Here is a 20137-nt window from a genome sequence, read left to right on the forward strand (position 1 = left end):
GAAAGTTCCCACACCCGTAGGTTTCCAACCGAGGACAATCTTTATGGTAAAACTAAACTTCTAAACCTTCCATAATAAATATACAATGACCGATTCCTGTGATTATTCAATTACCATTGAAAATTGATCATTCTGACATAAATTTTTCTGAAGATATTGTTTTCTCACTTGCCAAGGTTTATGAGGTTTTGTATTCTACTGGCAAATTCTGTCGGAAATTTTCTAATATTACTAAGTCAAAACACATAATGTAAAAATATTGGCAGTTTCGCTTCACGCTGCGAATGCTGAAATGAATTTATCATTCTCATCACGCTCAGCGTCATACAGCACCAACTAGAATCCAACAACATTTTCATCATATTGGAGTTTATTAAACTGTTCCCGCTTATTTGCAGTTTGAGGACAACATCATGGCAGCCATCAGTACAATCAATGAACTAAACTGCGTCGAATTTGCGAGGCCAAGTCTTGAGACAGATGCTGTCAGGATTATCCTGGTCCTGATTATTCATCGCACTGTGGAAGACAGGGAGGTGTCCAGGACCTCACAGTTTCAAGTGATAACAGTAACATAGGAACCATCTTGCATGAACTCATGCATACATTAGGTAATATCCTCGTTCCCTTACCTGTGGTCTTCGTCTCTGATCTTCATTCTTTCATACACTTCGATCCATTCACTCGTACAAATGGCCAGTGAGGGATCAGTAGAATGAACAGAACTGTAGATTTAAGAAGGGCAAAGAAGAAACGTTTTTTAGCTCTTGAATACTGACAATAATATGAAAACTTATATGCAATATGCTCGTAAACGAAAAATAGAAGAAGTTGATTTCAAAGCCTTGCTGAGAAAGTCTACCAATTAGGGCTCATATGTATATAATCAACTTAGAATCAACTTGTTCCTCTTCATGTACACAACGTTATACCTCATGTGGGTCAGAGTACTGGCCGTAAGTAAAATTTTCTATTCAGTGTACTTGCACGGTAAACAAAAATAAAGTTAATTTTATAAGTATGCACAGATATATCCCCATCTGTGGCTCATGTGCACTTACATTTTGTTTTACTCGATGAAAATATTTGAGCAGCAAGTTCGAAATAAAATAATCGTCTCATATGACACAAGAACTCAAAAATAGGGAGTCAAATCCTTGTCATGCGTATGAACCCTTCAGTGTTAGATAGGCCGTTGGAACACCCAAAAGACAAATAAAAATGAGTGAGTAATTAAATCAGTTTAAACATCATGCCTCTAAAATTTGCTTTCGCTGTAAGGAGTTTCATAACATGTCCTTTCATTGTCCCAGTTGTTTGGTGCGATTCCAGAGGTCCTTCACTCCCATCTCTTTGCATCCTTAACACTTACCACACTTACGGGCTATCTTTGGACAAGGGCAATTTATTGGCATAATGCCTACATATATCTAGTTAGTTATTTTAATGTTTCTGCATTTGGACAACGTCACTAAAATGCTATAAATGCTTTTGTTGTTATACTGCAATTCTTTTAATATGTCCAGAGGCAATCAACAATGGAAGGATCGGAAAAATATTTGTAATTTCCTCTCCAACAAGAGGTTGATCTTGTATTTTCAGTAAGTTCAAGTTTACCTGTGTTATGTTTGATATATATATATATATATATATATATATATATATATATATATATATATATATATATATATATATATATATATATATATTTATATCTTATATATATAGTTGATATATATATATAATATTATGTCTCCTAAAAGTTAAGTACATCTTAGTTTTTCCCCACTGAGCTTGTCTTAGTGCTTCCAAGACAGTTGATAGAACCAACTGGTTAAATACCATAAAATACCATAGCTTTCTTACCCATACAACCCTTAAAGATGAGAGGGAAGTTTAGTCAATCTGTAATTGCATTTTTTCTCAAACTCTTTTTAATATTTAAACAATTTTATATCTTACGTCTAGAGAGAATTATCTTAATTTTGTTTCCTGCAGGTTTCGGTCATGAACACAACCGTCCGGACAGAGACGATTACATCATAATTCTATGGGATAACATCCAGGACAAAGCAAAACCTTACTTCCAGAAATACACGTAAGGATTTTCCCATATTCGCTTTGGTGGTAATTAACAATATCAATGCAGTGTAGCACTATAGCTAGAGTGGCCCAGCTCATTCACATTATATTCTAGGTTCGCTTTATTTGAAAAATGCAACAGTGTGGTTTGTAAAGAATGGAATGACAAAAGGCAAAAGTACGGGAGATTAACAAATAAATTAATAAACAAATAAACGAATATAAAAACAAACTTAAATCATCATCAGGCAATAATTTTGCCATCTTTCTGAAAGCTGCGACAAAACATGAATATGAGAGATAATACTCTGTTAGCTGATCATGTCCAGGTTTTGTTGGGCAACAGTTCTTTGCCTGCTTGGTAATTTACTATTAAAGAAACTCATGAATTTATATCCAAGTAAATTTTTAAAGACAATTTGGCTAATCTAGCAAACAGAAAATCTCTTCTACATTAGGAAATGCATAATTCAGAAAACATACAGAAAGCATCTTCGGACAGTCTAACCCAAATAACCACTTGCATCGCTAAATATTATGCTAATAATTGCAGGACACATCTTAGCTCTCTTCTTCAACATTAATGTAACCTAAAACAATATCCTTTTTTGCCTACTTACCCTGCAATGGTAAAAAGTAAAAAAAAATTTCTTTCGTTCGATATTTTAATGTTTTTATCAACATATAGGACACAGTTTTTCTTCTTGCACTTTTTATAATGGTAAAAGCAAGTTTTTTCATCAGCTACCTCAACGTTTGTTTTCAGTATTCAGAACACATTGTCTTAAGTTACCTCAGGTACATTTGTGTAATCGAGTACGTCTTGTCCTTAATGATCTTGTCTTAGATTAGGTTATCCTGATATTTTCAAGACCAAACCTCTGCTTCTGATTCACAGGCATGGTGACTTCACCGATAACAGTCTGGAGTACGATTACAAGAGCATTATGCATGCAACTAATCAGCAAAATCCAGATATCTTTATTGACCTGACTAAACCTATCATGACTAGAATCAATGGAGCCTTGGGTGAGCCATCTGAGCTTGTATGAATTTCTTTACTCTTGATTACTTATTAAACCCAAATCAACAATAATGGTAGACAAACCTCCCACGACGAAAAATATATAGTGTAATTTCCATAAAGTTTTTCTGCGAATTTCTCAAGTTTTCACGGGCACAGTTAATTATTACTACTATCTAGTTCTGACTTCTTAATTCTATGGCACTGTTCTTGATTTTTACCATGTTTGCCCAAAATATCCAGAATGACAAAAAATAATACCAAAAATGATAAACTATGAAATCCTTTTTTTAAATCTTGCATAAATCAGACTGTATTACTTAAATATTAATCTCTAAAATGTAATGTTGAATTGTTCAGTAGTAGTTACATGCAACCAGACATAGTAAGGTTTGGAGTGTACTTATTTCCTAACTGGATAAATGATTCCGTTCCAGATGTGGGTCAAAGGGCCTACCTTACTGAACTGGACAAGGAACGGATACAGAAAACCTACAGATGTGGTATCTGCAACGACAATCTGCAAGGTAGTCAGCGTTTTTCTTGAATATTTACATGCATCTGTAAGAATAAATACTCGAACAAGTGACGTACTTCAAAAGCTATTTGTCGATGCAGTGTCGGCTAGAAGTCAGGATTAAACCCAGGTTATGATGAAACCGAAGATATGGTTGTTATTTGGTTGCTTTCACTCTTAAGGATCGAAAAGAATGCAGTATAATAACGAAATAGTCTCGTGTATTGCCCATTGGAATGTTCTTTATTAACTGCTGAAGCGTGATACAATAAATTTTCTGTTTCGTTAATAATTTTTATTTAAAAGACGTGAACATTCATGATAAAAGTTTACTTAGATAACCTTACAAATAGGCCACTTATTAACTTTTTTTAAGTTATTTGATACAAAAGACAGATCTTTTAAGACTAAATGATGCGTGTTGGTTGAAACAGCAGCAATAATTTCAATAAATCTTAAAATCTGAGAGCTTATACCACATATTTGTAGATCTTGAGATGAAATTCGACGGGGTACCAAGTCTAGTAATTAGGTGGGCATTATGCAGGCAGGGAGCACCAGAAACTCTTGATGACACCGTGCCACGGCTCAAGTTGAAACTCTAGTGAAGACAGTGACACACACAATCACACACACATACACACACATATATCTTGAGATGATATATATATATATATATATATAATTATATATTATAACATACATATATATACATATATATGGGTGTGTTCTTTAGTGAAAATATTCATACTTACTGTACACACATATATATGTACTGTATATGTATATATATATATATATATATATATATATATATATATATATATATATATATATATATATATATATATATATATATATATGAGCACAGACTTATGCATGCGTAAGACCAGAAGTACTTGACGTTGCAGGAAGGCGGGAAATTACAATGCGATGAGAAGGAATAAGGAACTGAAAACAGTTGATATAGAAGAGGTTGGTTGGAGACCTGTTGGAAGGTCCAGAAATCATAGAGAAGGGCAAAGATTGAGACCTAGACCAGCTGGGAACGAAGACAAAGTCCTTGCGACAGAAACAAGTGGAAAGAAGTTATTTCACGTCTAACCCTGTAGAAGGAAAAGTTAATGTAAACACAATTATGATGATAATAAAAGCTTTGAGCCTCAACGAACATCATGATATGGATTGTTTCATATGTATATAACTCTCTGGTAAATGCCTACTTGATTACAATATGGCAGACTTTTCTGTAAATGGATACAATTGCAACTGGATTAGCCATCAGTTATGTAATAATAAGAATAGCATTCTGAAGTGAATCCTGTACAAATCATTGATGGTTAGGCTTTATGTGACTATTTTTAATTGAGTGTCAAGAGATGGCTCACTGATCTCGCCAAATTTCAAACTAATATGCAAAGTTTTTATATCTTCAAATGATTACGGGCTCTCGTTAAAAAAAGAATATTGGCAAAATATAGACAAAATATATTTTGGTTTCTTTAACAATAAGCTAAAATTAGTTCTTGAAGGAAAGCCACAGGAAGTAAAAACGTAAAATCTGAACATATAAGCTGTTAAGTATTATGGATTTTAGCAAAGAAGTGGAAGTCGGCAGGAGTTCCGTGGGGAATGGGGACGCAAAAAAAAAACAAAAAAACATTCGTTTCAGATTCTTTTATAATGCATTGGTAACATTCTTTAATTTCACGTTCTCATAGTTATTTTGCTCACCAAAATATCTTGCTGCCTCAATGTGGCTACACCCACGGCTCTATTCTATAAAGGCATAATAGTTGACTTTTTGTCTACCTGCAGATGGCCTCCTGTTTCGCTACCCTGGAAACTGCGAAAAATACTACCAATGCGCCCACGGCCAAGCGTTTGTGATGGAGTGTCCTGTTAAACTTCACTTCAGTGAGGAGAAAATGTACTGCGATTACCCATCAGTAACAAACTGTGCAAAGTGACCTCTACTTACCGAAATTCTAATTAAACCATAAGATATGGTTCATGATCAAATTTCAGAGTTATTGGTGTACTTATTACCCACCCCCTTTCATTCTGCTGCGTAGCAGAAAAATATAATTTAAAATCATAGTCAGTTATTCACCGCATTCTATAGTCTTTATTGAATATGTATGAGTGTATGCATATAGGCATTTGATAATACTGTATAATGTATGCAGAAGTAAAAATAGCAGAAGTAGTGGAAGTGATAAGCCTTCTCAACAGCTCCAGCAATTGATTTTATCGGAATTTATGCAGGCCATACAAACTCAATATCTATTTAGAATTCAAGCTGAGAATACTGAAAAAAGATAAGTACTGGACTAGGAAAACTGAGGCATATATCAACCGTCTCTGGCTTTTGCAATGCGTAATGGTTTCTCCCTTAAACCCAGTGTCCTGTCAGACCATCATCATTTCCTGAGAAATAGAAACCTATTCACACATATTGGGTCTTTGTTCATTCTTTGTGGAGAGAATAGCAAGCTTATACATTACTTTGTAGTATTTGACTTTTTATTATGGTTCCTAAATACATTGCCTTTGATGCGCACATGATAAAAAATTGTTAAAATGTGAGAGATAAGAGTATTCATTCCAAGAAATGCTTCCTAGAAAACCTTGGTTGGTAGCAACAAACAAATGGAATATATTGTCGAATCAAATCCTAATTTGGCTTCTAATTTGGTTCCAGAAAGTATCCCTTAATACTAAAGTGCAGACACAGGTAGATGCTGTGTCCTTTAGAACAATATACACAGAATAATAACTATTTCATATTTTTTAAACTCCGAAGAAAAGAACCACTCAGAGAAATATTTGAAGACCAAGATCATGACCCTCGTTACAAGTTGCTGAAGTCAGTCACACAGAAAAATATACTTTAAGCATCTTACGGAAACAGGCAATAATATGAATTCTGGAGGAAAATCCTGAAAGTAAAACAGAGAATTATGGTAAATATAGAAGAAACTATAAAAGGAAAAAAAGAATGAATAATGGGATTTGTAGAAGGAAATGGCCAACATTGCTATAATAATGAAATGAGTACTAAGGGGGCTATCTTGTCATAAAGATAACAAATATGCCTGACATAAAAGAGGACTTCAGAGGAAAATACATAGTTGAATTTCGTGCCTTCTGAAAATAGGAAGATAATACGGAGCATTTTTCCTCGAGCAAAATATTACAGATATTATGAGGACAGGATGCAAAAATTGGATATGCTGAGGAAATCAGTCAGAAAGCCTTGAGTTTACAAAAGACAGACCGTGGAAACTAAGGAGGTTACAAGACAAACAGCAACTGCCAAAGAGGGAACAAGATACTGTTGTAACATAAAAATGTTAAAACTAAGATCAAAGTCCTTCGAAAGAAGGCATCATGCTTACCCCATATAAAAATGGGAAAAAGCACGTTAAAACGAAGAAGAATAGATTATATTTAAAACCGGTTCAGAAAGTGTAAACAAACCAACTACTATTAATCCAGTGATAAATAGGTAAAAGAAAATGACAGCTGTAACGCAAAGGATCCAAGGTCCAACAGCAGGTCAGGGAATACTAACGAGTTGGAAGAATCGGTCCTCGAGGAAGGAACTACGGACGAATAGGATATGCTGTACAAGGTGGAGGCAGTAAGTATCAATACGGATAAGCTAACCTATGATAGGTTTTAAATGGCTGCACAATGAATGTGCAAAAATTTGCGCCCTATATTTTTGGAAAGAGTAACTCTTCAGGAGTTAGAAACAGCTGATACCACCCTGGAAAGTGCTTGCAAAATTTTTTATAGCCCTCCAAAGTAACTCATCACACTACGAATTTTGACGGACTTTCTCTCAAAAACGAAAGTGGGTCACATCAAGACACGAGAGCCACCATGGAAACTCAGAATATCTATTCATTTGATGAGGAACAAAAATGACAAACACATTTTGTTGGAAATATATGCGAAAAAATGACATGATTAATATAAAGTATCCATTTTCAAAGCTGATAAAATTAGACCTGTTCAACCAAACAGTTAATTATTTATGAAAATGAATATTTAAGAGAAGAATCAGTTTTCTAAACCTAAGTCATCTTCATCAAAAGAAAAGGCAAAAGTAATGTAAGAGGATTTGCAGGTATTGCCAGAAGTCATATTCGTCACCTGGCAGGTTAGCTTCATATACATGCTGAAGTACATGGTTGATTGTTCGTAAGACGTGCGGTTTGGTATTGCAAGAGTTTTCTTTGCATTGACATATCAAATCATTTAACAACTCAGGTACTGCTGGTGACTGAGACATCATTACAGGACAAAGCGAATTTGACATATCACAGTAATATCCAAACAAGACTGGGTCAGGCATCTGTGGGTCTGTATCGGATGCTTGTCGCTATATCATGAGCTGGTAAACGGTACGGAAGGTACGTTAGTGGAAGCTGTCCTTTGTGGAAGGAAGTTTCCTAGGGGCAATTTTCTTTGCACCTTTCTCACAACTTAACATATTCAGAGAATCACAACCTGTTTTTCCATACAGTGCTCCAGCAAAACTGGTGCAAGCTTGCTTATCAGCCCTGCTTAAAAGTTTAATTGTTCCAAGGCTTTTGAGAGACTAATGAAATCCAGCTTTTTCGATCATAATTTTGAATGCTTTTGCCTTTCCCAAGCCATGGAAGGAGCTCACCGTGTCACAGCCTATACTGCAGTACACTGGTAGAATAATGTTGATTTGATCAGAGAAAGTTTCTCATGCAACAGATGCACATGTATATATCTGGTGAGTGATGTATGTTTTCCAGTATGCCCTGTCAGAAAGAACAATTTTTCTGCGTTATATCTCTTGATGATGTAGAAGCATTACGAGAACATTCCGCGTCAGGGCTGTCGATTACTATCTCTTTAGCTCCACTTTCTCCAGCTACAACTGAGAGCAGAATTATTCTAGTCAGCCTCTTCTTGAAGTGAACCTACGGCAGGAAATAATACCGACTGTTGTTTGCTTATTTTATATGCTCTGTTTTGATTTTTGTGGATGTAACCTGTCTAACTTTACTACTTCTTTCATTTTCCATTCTCCTTTGCTTAGGTTTGGTTCCTTTGTGAAAATTTCATTACAGGTTTCTTCATCCCTATTAAGATCCTGTTCTTCACCACCTCATGAGGATCTAAAATGAATATCAAATTTCCCTTGTTTCTTTCTTTGCCCTGTGCTTCTTTTTATTTCTTCTTGAATTGCTTTTCTTATATTGCTGTTGCTGAAAATCTCTTCTTTTACGTCTTCAGCGATAGTCGCGTTGATGTCTTTTATTTTTGTTTCAATTTGCTCTAGTCTATTTCCAAGCATCTGGTACTCCTCCCTGAGCTCCTTGTTCTCCCCGCTAGCTGGTCAAACTATTACTACACCCTAAACAACCATTTTATGGGATGTCCACACCTTTCTGGTGTCTGCACACTTGAGTGCAACCATTCATTGCACATATCACACTCTACTGCCTTTGTTGCCTACCTACTTCCCTCTACACTGTGAACACGTGTCTACTGGAATTTGGTTTTGGCCTACCACGGCTATCAACTCCATCTGTACTGCCCCAGTTACTTTTTGATCTTGTAAAATGAGAATCAATGCTGCAATACTTGCTATTTGCTGAACCATACGAAATAGTCACACGCGTCCTCGTCTAACCACAACAGGTAGGCCTGTTTTGGGGCACCATAATCCTAATCCGCCCTGGCCACCAGTGGAAAGATAAAAGATATACACAGAAGTCCTGAAGATAACTTATTTTTTCCCGGGACCTTAACCGTTTTTGATACGCCGTGCAAACGGGTAATGTGGGTACAGGGACCGAGGGAGGTGCACGTGACTTATAGGCCTAAGCATGTGACTGTTAGGGATGCGCTGTGTTTAAACCGAACCTAGTGGCTGAATCTGTTCATCAGTGAAATCCTGAGCTAGCAAGAGGGAAAGGAAAATGTGAGTACTTTTATTTTATTGTTCAATATTAAGAACATTTTCGCATTAATGCAGTATTCATGCCTATAAATAAAGAGGAATAATACCTAATATATTACCTTTCACAGATTTGACTAGAGAGAACATTGGAGAATAGGAAGGAATTTATTAAAGCATACGGTACAATAGAAAACCTTTGAACAAGTGCAGCCAAAACACATCAGACTGACGAAGGAGCCGTTTTTAGGGAAAATCTCACAACTATTACTACTACAACTACTGCTGCTTTTGCCCGCAATTTCGTAAATTTGAAGTTCCTGTTTATTACCTGTTTTTAAGTTTGCAGCATGTCTGTGAGGCACATAGATTTCCTGAAGGTAAGATGATGAAAAACATTGTTTTTAAACCCCCTTTAGTATAGTGAAATACGAGGGTTGCTCGTGTAAACAGCACTATGGCTACGTGTAGTAAAGCTATGGAACAACTTGGAAATTCGGTTTTCCTATATGTTTAGTGTTGCTGATGAAGGAGGTGATGTTGTTTATTGACTGTCAGTTATTATTAACCTCGCATCTTTATCAGGGGACCCTGTGGGAACGGGGGATTTGGGTGGGGTAAAACACAGGGAGAGAGAACGGACTTGTTATTGTAAGCCTGTGATGACCTCCCTGGAATGGTTCCGCGCTTACGGAAGGCATATGGGAGCCATATGTTCAAGAAGGGATTGGCTAAAGTAACCTACTATAAAAGGAACTGGTAGAACTAAGCAAGAGCTCCTCCTCATCGGGTATTACTTTGGAAATTGATTTATCCTGTAGTATTTTGGTTGCTTAGGCTATTAAGAATATCCTGTAGTATTTTGGTTGCTTAGGCTATTAAGAATATCCTGTAGTATTTTGGTTGCTTAGGCTATTAAGAATATCCTGTAGTATTTTGGTTGCTTAGGCTATTAAGAATTTACCATTATTTTTTGTCGTTCAACTGTAATTAACCTCGGAAGTTGTACGCTGGCCATCCTGGAATGCTATCATGCGTACACAGTGATATAGGGGAGCTCTTGGTAAAAAACGGAGTTTCCCTCACCGTGGGGTCCACGGTGCAGACCCCTCCCCCCCCTCGACTGAGTAACACAGCCAGCTAGGTTAGGTTAGCTTTGGGTACATTAGGTCAGGATAGTTCCTGGTAAAACTTTACTTTAGTTGCGCAGCCTGATTCTCGCCAGCCGCCGAGCAGGACAGGTTACGGCCTTTTTGGGAGGGTCTTTGCCCCCCTGGCCAGATCAGGGCACGTTGCCCTAAGTTAGGTTAGGTAGGTAAGATCTGGTTAAGTCAGGACCCTAGCATTATAGGAAAGGGGTTACGTCTATTTATGCATGAGGAACCTGGCCCGGCCGATGACTGGCAGGAACAGGCTCGCAGCCTAAGTAAAGTTTTACCTAGTCTTTTATAATGGGTTTCGTAAATCAATTCCTCTAAACGTATGGCTCCTGATGACTTAAGCATGCTTAACCATTCCATAACAACAACATGGCAGTCCAGTGTTTCTCCCAACATTTCCAAAACCCTGGGTTAAAGGGTTTCCAACTGTGTTGGGTAGATATGAGGTTAATAATAACTGACCGACAACAAACAACACCACCTTCTTCATCAGCAACACTAAAAATATAGGGAAAATCAATTTCCAAGGTAATAGTCCGTGCAGAGCTCTTGTTTAGAAATACCAAGGAACTATACTAACCTAACCCACTCTACCCTAACCTAACCCAGGCCGTGTTACTTGGCTATGGGGGCTCCACCTCCTGCACACCCCATTGAAGGAAACAGTAGAACTATAGTATAATTCTGCGTGGCTTATTTCCTTGGAAATTAAGATTTTCTATAGTATTTTGGTTGCTTATCAAGAATTTACCATTATTTTTTGGCTGCCAACTATAAGTAACCTCAGAACTGATACTGATTGTATGCTGCCCATCCTGGAATGCTGTCACACATGTGCAGTGTTTTAGGGAACTTGCCCTTAGCTAAGTAACACAGCAACAAGCCTGGTTGCTCTCCAGCAGTTTCTCTTTGCATGGAGGAGGAGTTGTCCTCAGGAGGATGCTTGTTCTTGGGGCTTAGGGAGACTGCCTTGGAGCCTGTGAAGGTTTGCGGGACCCCCAATTTGGCACCAAAAATTCGCTATAGAAGCAATGAACAAAAATTATCCTCTGTGCTTTTGTAACAGTAAGAAAACACTGCTTTTATCGGGTGGTGCCAAAAGAAAGCAACAGAAAACCTACTAAACAGTAAGGGGACCTGTTGGGAACCGGGTTTTGTTGGGGAAAGCAACAGCGGGTTCCACGCTTTTGCCCGTAACGCATAAAAATTCCTGATTTTCTGACCCGCTAGTCTGCATGCAAAAGGTTGTCCCGCTACACTACATTCTTAAGGCTGACCCGCTACAATACATACGTGATGCTGACCCGCTATACTACATACATGAGGCTGACCCACTCGCTGCATAATGTGAGGCTGACCCGTACTCTGCACCTACGGAAACCGCTAGCCTAGGCTACTTTGTAGCCTACATAAACGTGGGTTAGCTACTCCTACTTACATTAGAATGGACGCCAATTTTGTAAAACGGCCATTTTAACATTTCTGCTTTCAGTTAGGGGGTGGCGGAACGGTGCTTTGTGCCTTATCCGCATTTTGAATGATTCTTGGCAAGCTCGTATGTTCTGGCAAGAGGGTAATGTTGTAAAGGCGCACGCCAACCACAGGGGTCACAGAAAACGGCAAATCCGTATACTAGGCTCTGTTCCAAAACATCACACCAATTGTAGCAATAAAACAAATAAAAAGAAAGGCAAATGCCTGGCTTACCTTATTCAAAATCTTTCTGCACTGACGCAGCTACCATTTAGCCATGTACGCTGGGTGTCCAGTGGTTGGATGGACCTCCATCTTGGAACGAAATTTCAGCGGTTTCCCCGTTTGCAAGCACTACATAACCTGAAAAAGTCCCTAGCAGTCTTATCACCAGTACACCTAATTTGTGCGGAATTCACCAGCATTCCATAGGAACTCTAGAACTGTCGGAATGTACAGGTCCGTGTACACATCGAATTCTTCCACGGTGTTAACTTTCTGGAACAAAATCAAGTCGTGACTCTCCATCGTGGCGTTTAGAGGTGGAAAGGATGCGTGACTCTGGTCTTGGCCTGGGCCTGGTAACTGTATTGATAGAACACATTGTGATTGGTTCAAAGTATTTAATCCCTAAGCCCTAGGGAATGACGTGGGTCAGCCAGATACGATTGACAGAATTAAATTTCCGTGATCAGGTCGGGCTTAATGCACGGCAACCTTAGGAACTACGGGTGAGAGGAGCACCATTTTGGCCATCTTAAGAACTCTACGGGAGGCGCCAGTGCTGTACATGACACCATTCACGCCAACTTGGTACTTGAAAAGTTCGCTCCGCCAGAAAAATTGTCGCTCGGAATATCAGCAAATTGGCCAGGTAAGGTACTTTTTATGGGTAGATTCGGGCACGCTGAACAACATTTATTCCTGCAATTTTTCATTTAGAGGCGTTGCTAATGAGTTATGAAGCGCCCTGGTTGTTACTGCCCAGACTGCCTTACCTAACCTGACCTTTGCAGGTGCCATGGAGCCCCTGAGGCCAGGAGCTTTGGCCCTCCTTGGCCCTCTCTCTCACAGAGCTACCGCCAGGTCTGGTTGGATCACTCTGAAGGTGCAAGGCTATCCTGTTACTGCTTTGATCATAACTGTGACATCATCTACGGTTTTGGTATCCACCAGCTTGAGGGCAACCACCACAATCTTGGTAATTCTGCACATCCTTCGGTGATGTGCCCTAGGTACTGCCATCAACATTGTCGTTGGGTGATGTCCTCCTCCACATGCTGCTGTCTAAAGCCAACCTTGGCAAGAAGAGGGAGTCGAAGAAGAGAAGAAGGAAGTGGTCATCGATGCTGTTGCCTCCTCCCCTTCTTCTAAAGCTAACAAGTGGAGGAAGAAGGAGGTTGCCTCCCCTGCAGGGAGAGTAGACCAGGAGGACCATGCCCTAGAAGGACCCAAGCATCCTTTTCTTCAGGACTCAGACAACCTTGAGATACAGAGGACCTTTGCAGAGATCGTTGCACTGATCCTTCTGCGCAACAATCTTAGGGAAGGGGCCATGGCCACATCCGTGGGTCGTCCGTTGCTCCTCGATGTCTTTTGGGGACTGAAGAAGGAATCCAAGGCCTCAGTGGGCTTGCCATGGTCCACACTTACTGAAGGGGTTTTAGAGCAAATGAACACCTGGTCTCTGGGCAAGAGAGTTCACTTCACTCCAACTGTTCGGATAAGCTGCTTCCTCCTCCTCTGCCTCGACAGAAGCACCATTACACATCCTCAGAGGGGTCTGTGCCAATCAAACAGGTAAACCCGGACCTGGTCCATCTAAGCCTGGGTCTCTTGCTGTAGCAGCTTGGTGCAGAGAGTATCTCTCTCTTGCAGCAAGAGGCAGCGAGACTGCAAGCTACCGCCATGGCAGCACTCCAGGCAGTCTCCTGGCTGGACCTGTGGTCTTTCACAGTGTCCAAGGTTGCTGCCTCCTTGGGTGCCATCACTCCAGGGGAGGCCTCCACCTTCAGGAGACTGTGCCAGTCTGAAGGTAGGGTAGTTACCTACTTGCACGCCAGATGGCTAACCTGCGGACAAACTTGGTCCTGAAGAGGAGGGACACCTTTCTTACTTGGATAGCCAAGTTCGTGGGCCCTGAGTCAGCTTTGGCCTTACAGAATGGACCGTTGCTGGGTTCTGCTTCTCTCTTTCCTAGAGAGCAGGTAGATGCTGTGGTGGACAAACGTCCTGTCAAGGATAACAACCATCTTGTCCACCAGGCAGTGGCAAAGACCTCCGGGTCTTTGTGCGCCATTGCGGCCCAACCTTCGTGTCAGGCCAGCACTTCCTCAGCCCCTAAGGAATCCCAGGCTTTGAAGGATGCCTGAAGAAACACCCATCTTCCTTCTGCCCCTGCCAAGGAAAGTACGCTGCTTTGCACCTTTCAACCCTCCTTCCAGTCTGGAAAAGGGGCCAAGGGAAAGAAAAACAGAGGAGGACGCTAGGGGCGGTGTTCCCCTCTGCATGCTGCTGTTAGTGGGGGCCGGGTTTGCCTGTTGAGCCATTGGGCAACATGGCAGTGATACGAGCCGAAACCTGGGTAGTGGATGTCCTTCGGGAGGGCTGTCTACTCCCCTTCGAGTCACAGCCACCTCTCACCAGCAATCCAGTCCATCTCCGAACTTGCATTCCCGATTCAACGAAGGACCTCACTCTCTGGGAAGAGGTAGAAGTGATGCTGAAGGAAGTTGCTGTGGAAGTCTTGATAGATTGGTCCCCGGGCTTTTACAGCCAAGTCTTTCTTGTATGGGGTTGGAGACTGTTTATAGATCTTTCTCCCCAAACCGATTCATTTGCCAGACTTGTTTCAAGATGGAAATGACACACTACATGCTTGCAGCCATCAGGGAGTCAGACTTCATGTTTACGGTAGACCTGAAGAAGATGCATATTTTCAAATACCCATCCATCGGTCTTCTCGCTAATCGTCACGCTTTATCCTCGGGAGACGGTACTCCAGTTCAGGGCACTTTGTTTCTGGCTCTCAACCACTCCCCAGGTGTTCATGCAAGTGTTCATCCTTGTGTCAGCTTGGGGCCCATTCGCACAGGATACTTCTGTTGAGGGATCTCAACGATTGGCACTAGTCCTGGCGCTCTCAGTTGCTTGGTTGCTCTAGGACGGATCGGCTCCATGAATTTTGCCGCAACCTGGGGTCGGGTAAATTTTGAGAAGTCCGATCTCACCCCCCACAGGGGATAAAGTACCATAACCCCAAGCTCAGGATAAAGTACCAGGGCATACTGATAGACACGGCAGCAGTAAGAGTCTTCCCTTAGACTTCGGCGTATCCAGCAGTTCAGGGCTGCAGTACGGTTGTTCCTGTCTCAACAGGAGCGACCAGCTCGGCAGTGGCATGTCCTCGGCAACCTGTCGTCCGTGGAGAAGCTGGTCCTTCATGGGCGGCTTCAATTTTGTTCCCTCCAGTGGAGAATGATGGAGTTCTGGTTGCTGGCTTGGGATTCCCCATTCCTTTCCATTCCTCTCTCAGAGGAAGTGAAACAGAACTTAGCCTGGTATCAAGACGACAGGAACCTCTGCACACTCCCCTTCCTGAGATGCTTCTGTTTTCAGATGCTTCGAGCATGGGGGGGGGGGTGCACACCTGGAGGAGTTGCTGATTTCAGGTGTGTTGGGCCAAAATGACAAGCACCTTCACATCAGTATCCTGGAACTCAAGGCAGCCTCTCTCCAAGAGTTTCAGGAGGCCTAGTGTCTCTTCCGCTATATCTGTTTACGATGCCGGTGCATGAGTGGGCAGTAGCACACTTGGTAGAACTGTCAGCCCAATACATTCCAGGCAAGAGAATGTAGTGGCAGACAAGCTCCCCTCTCCAGGGTCAAGTGATAGGGACAGAGTTGTCCCTCACACTGACATCAAGGAAAGGTTGTTCGCTAGCATGGGGTCTTCTGTCGATCGACCTGTTTGCCACCTGGCACAGCAGAAAGCCAAGTTTTTCTGTTCAGTAGGCCCAGACCCTTGGGCTGTGGCGAATTTCAAAACACAAAAAACAGTACACAACACTCACCCTGGTCCTCGGTTGCTGGAAGATGGAAGTAAGCGCCCACGGCGCTAACACAGCACACAAAACCACACAAACCAAACCAAACAGAAAACACACGACTCACGAACATACAGCAACAAGAACAGCACACTAACAAGGGAAAAACAACAACTTTGCATCAGCACACAAAAAAAAACTGTCCAAAACCAAACGACAGACCAGCACTAGCTTGACTCAAGACTCACTCTAAAACCGAAATCCTCACATATATTCCACAGACAGACAGCGCCGTAAACAAACTAACGAATTCCTCATCCCTCTTCCAACAACCAAGCACTCACTAACGACAATTACACACTCTCTCTCTCTCTCTCTCTCTCTCTCTCTCTCTCTCTCTCACAAAACATTTAGAAATGCTAAATAAAAACAAATTTATTCATCCCTCTATATTTCTCCCCCCCTTAGCATTTCCCAACCAACACCTTCACACCTCTTTCAAATCGCCTATGCAACACCCATGGATGCTCACTAGCAGGTCCTCTAGATCACGGATCACGGCACGCAATCATTCTCTCAGAATCATTCTCTTCTAGCAACATTCAAATCCACATCTTCTCCTCCATTCTCCTCAGATTCACGCTATCTTCTTCACTATTCCACTCTCAATTTCATCCACAATCTCATCTATACCTCTAACTCGTTCCCGAATACCTCCCACCAATTCTTCAACTAACCCATCCCATTAGCCATTGACCTTTCCAATTCTTGCAATGATTCATTCATGCTTTCAATCACTGTTATGTTACTGCTACGCTCTCTTACTCTTACACTTTCGGCTCACCTCAACGTTCACTAACCCCCTACACGTTCAGTCAACTCAGTTATATCAAACCCAGATATGTTATACGTTCTATTCATACCATCCCATTCATCCGTACACGCTTTATCATTCATTTCCACTTTGGCACTCACACCCTATCACACAACTTACGAATTCCAGTTTGCCTACGTTCTTTCCTTTCTTACGTTTTTTCTACCATACTCTATCAAAACAAATTGCTTCATGCACTCGTCAGTCTTTCCAGCAAAGCCCTCCTCATGCAACAACCCTCACATTACATGCATCTGCACGCACCGCTTGCATCCTGGAGGATCCACCCATTTGAACCCCTTCACACTCAGTTTCCCGACCCGCTGTCACAGTCACCTCTTTCGTTTACATACACTTGATACATGCCCTTCCATTCCACATTCGACACACTTCGCTCTGGTTCTGAACACATTCTCGCATAATGCCCATTCTTACACAGTTGCCATATTACATTCACTGCGGGTGCCTACAACCATTAGCAATATGACCCACCTGTCCGCACCTGTAGCATTTAACCCCCTATCTTCGTGACACTCCCTTTACCAAATGTCCCGTTGCTCATTAACCAAACACGCTCCCAAAGCCCACCTACACTCATTCTTTGTATGTCCTTCCTTTCCACATCTAAAACACTTACTGACTTCCACTCATCGACCTTCCCTTTGTACACTACTATCCTAACCCGTCCAACCCGTTGTTCACCTACAAACCCACCATTCATCCTCCCTGGTACCCACATTACTTGCTCTACACTCCTATCTATTACACTATCGCCATTCTCATTGGGCCCTCAACATTCATCCTAAAGCTTCCGAACTCTGGTACCCTCTCATCTACCCCAGCCCTACACTTACACTTCTGCCTCTCTTTATAACCCTGTCAAGCTCATAATCTTCTACAATTTCCAAAATTTCTCTAAGTCAACCTTTCATTCTGTCCATCTTTTTTTCTTCCGCTTCAAGTTCACAAATTTCTAACTCCATCTGGCACTGTCCCTAACAACTTCCGACTAACTCCTTACATTCATCTATCCCATCATCCCTAAACTTCTTCCTTGCCAACGTCTCCAGCCTACAAACATACAGTGGCAAGGTTTCCCCAGCTTTCATTCTTGCCTCATCAAATTCATTCTTCCTCTTATACTCTAACACTTTCGCCATACGCCTCAGCATGCTCAACTGGTCTAGCTTTCACCTTGTCATCCCAACATCCCCACACTCATAATAACCCTATACATATCAAGTAAAAACCCAGTCAAATACTCCCTAATTCTCGTGCCCACACTCTCTTACTTTCCCATACTTATCCTGACAAACCTTCATACTCTCAAAGAAATCATGCACATCCCTACTTCCATACTCATTATATTTTTTCACACCGGTGCCTCCCTCACATACATAGCCTTTCTCACTTCTCTTTCTCACTTTCACTCACTCGCTTACACTCTGTCCTTTCATACTCCTCTTCCAATACAAAGAGTCCACTGCTGCACTTACATTCATCTTACTCATTACACTCTTCTTCCCCTTTATCCACTTTTATCCACTCACCTCCATCCACCTCTATCACTACTGCCTTCACTCTCTCCCTTCTTTCCTGCCTTTCCCACTTCCTTACCTCTTCTTACCAATTTCCTTTCCTTTCCCTTCTTCCTTTTTCTTCCCTGACTTATCCTCACTTTCCCTCTGTTCCTTCCCTGCTTTTCATTCCCTTTTTCCTTGCTCCTGCCTCTCATTCCCTCGTTTCTTACTTCCTATTCCCATATCACTTTCATCACTCACGCCCATTCACTTCTTCCTCCTTTTTCTTTCTCTCTTGCCCTTCACGTTCCAGAGAACCTGCCTCCAACAGCCCCTTCTCCAAAACACCCTTTGAACATACCTTTCACCATTTCTTCCACACCTTCATCATTCCCTCCAACTTTTATCCACCTCTTCTGACTCTTTCATCTCCTTTTCATTTTCTTTCTGCACTTCTTAGCATTCCCCCATCTCTCCAACTGACTCTCAATCTCTCATTCTCACCCCTCAACTAATGTATTCTCCTCTCAACCTCACCAGTTCCTCTTCCATCCTTCTTCAGTCACACTACCAGCCACCAATCTCAACTGCAGCTGCAATATCAGCTGCCCCACGTGTAACAAATATTATGTGGCGGAATTTCAAACACAAAAAAACAGTACACACACACTCACCCTGGTCCTCGGTTGCTGGAAGATGGAGTAAGGCGTCCACTGTCGCCAACACAGCACACAAAACCACACAAACCAAACCAAAACAGAAAAACACACGATCAAGAACATACAGCAACAAGAACAGCACACTAACAAGGAAAACAACAACTTTGCATCAGCACACAAAAACTGTCCAAAACCAAACGACACAGACCAGCACTAGCTCTGACTCAAGACTCACTCTAAAAACCGAAAAATCCTCACATATATTCCATAGACAGACCAGCGCCGTAAACAAACTAACGACCTCATCCTCTTTCCAACAAAGCCATCAAGCACTCTCTCTCTAACTCTCTCTCTCTCTCTTACACACTCTCTCCCTCTCTCCTCTCTCTCTCTCTCTCTCTCTCTCTCACAAAAACGTTGGGAAATGCTAAATAAAACAAATTTATTCATCCCTGTATAGGGCCGCTGCAGAGGATGCCTTCCAACATCCATCGGACAACCTGAACGCTTACGCCTTCCCTCAATTTTGTCTGATTCACAAGTGCGAACAATTGTAGTCACCCCCGAATCTCAGATTGACCTGGTGGCTCCCAAGTGGCCACGTGCCATCTGGTATCGGACACTGGCTCCACTTTCCATAGCACCCGAGATTCTCCCCCTGTTACAACGTTCTGTAGCTGCACGCCAGGCGGGTATGATCAATCCACGAGTTCCCTGTTTCTTCACAGTTGGGGACTATCCACCATCTCTTGCAAGTGAGAGGCTTTTCTCACTGCACAATGACAGAGATATCTGGATACCTTGGCCAATCCTTTGCAGCGGTATACATGGG

At 41.5% G+C, this 20137-nt stretch overlaps 2 protein-coding genes across 2 annotated transcripts in view; both read left to right on the plus strand.

Moving 5' to 3' along the window:
- The window catches only part of LOC136833791 (astacin-like metalloendopeptidase), a 12539-nt gene extending 6816 nt beyond the window's left edge, over positions 1–5723 (plus strand). The window contains exons 5-10 of the mRNA XM_067096049.1: positions 1–46; positions 399–611; positions 1999–2098; positions 2981–3111; positions 3544–3633; positions 5442–5723. The exon at positions 1–46 is cut by the window's left edge and continues 44 nt beyond it. Of these exons, the coding sequence (XP_066952150.1) occupies positions 599–611; positions 1999–2098; positions 2981–3111; positions 3544–3633; positions 5442–5593 (486 nt within the window). The 5' untranslated portion in view covers positions 1–46; positions 399–598 and the 3' untranslated portion in view covers positions 5594–5723. The remainder of the gene's footprint in view (positions 47–398; positions 612–1998; positions 2099–2980; positions 3112–3543; positions 3634–5441) is intronic.
- LOC136833955 (eye-specific diacylglycerol kinase-like) overlaps positions 1–20137 on the plus strand; it is an 850760-nt gene that overhangs the window by 601280 nt on the left and 229343 nt on the right. The window lies entirely within an intron of this gene.

Source organism: Macrobrachium rosenbergii, chromosome 52, assembly GCF_040412425.1.
Source record: "Macrobrachium rosenbergii isolate ZJJX-2024 chromosome 52, ASM4041242v1, whole genome shotgun sequence".
Taxonomy (NCBI): domain Eukaryota; kingdom Metazoa; phylum Arthropoda; class Malacostraca; order Decapoda; family Palaemonidae; genus Macrobrachium; species Macrobrachium rosenbergii.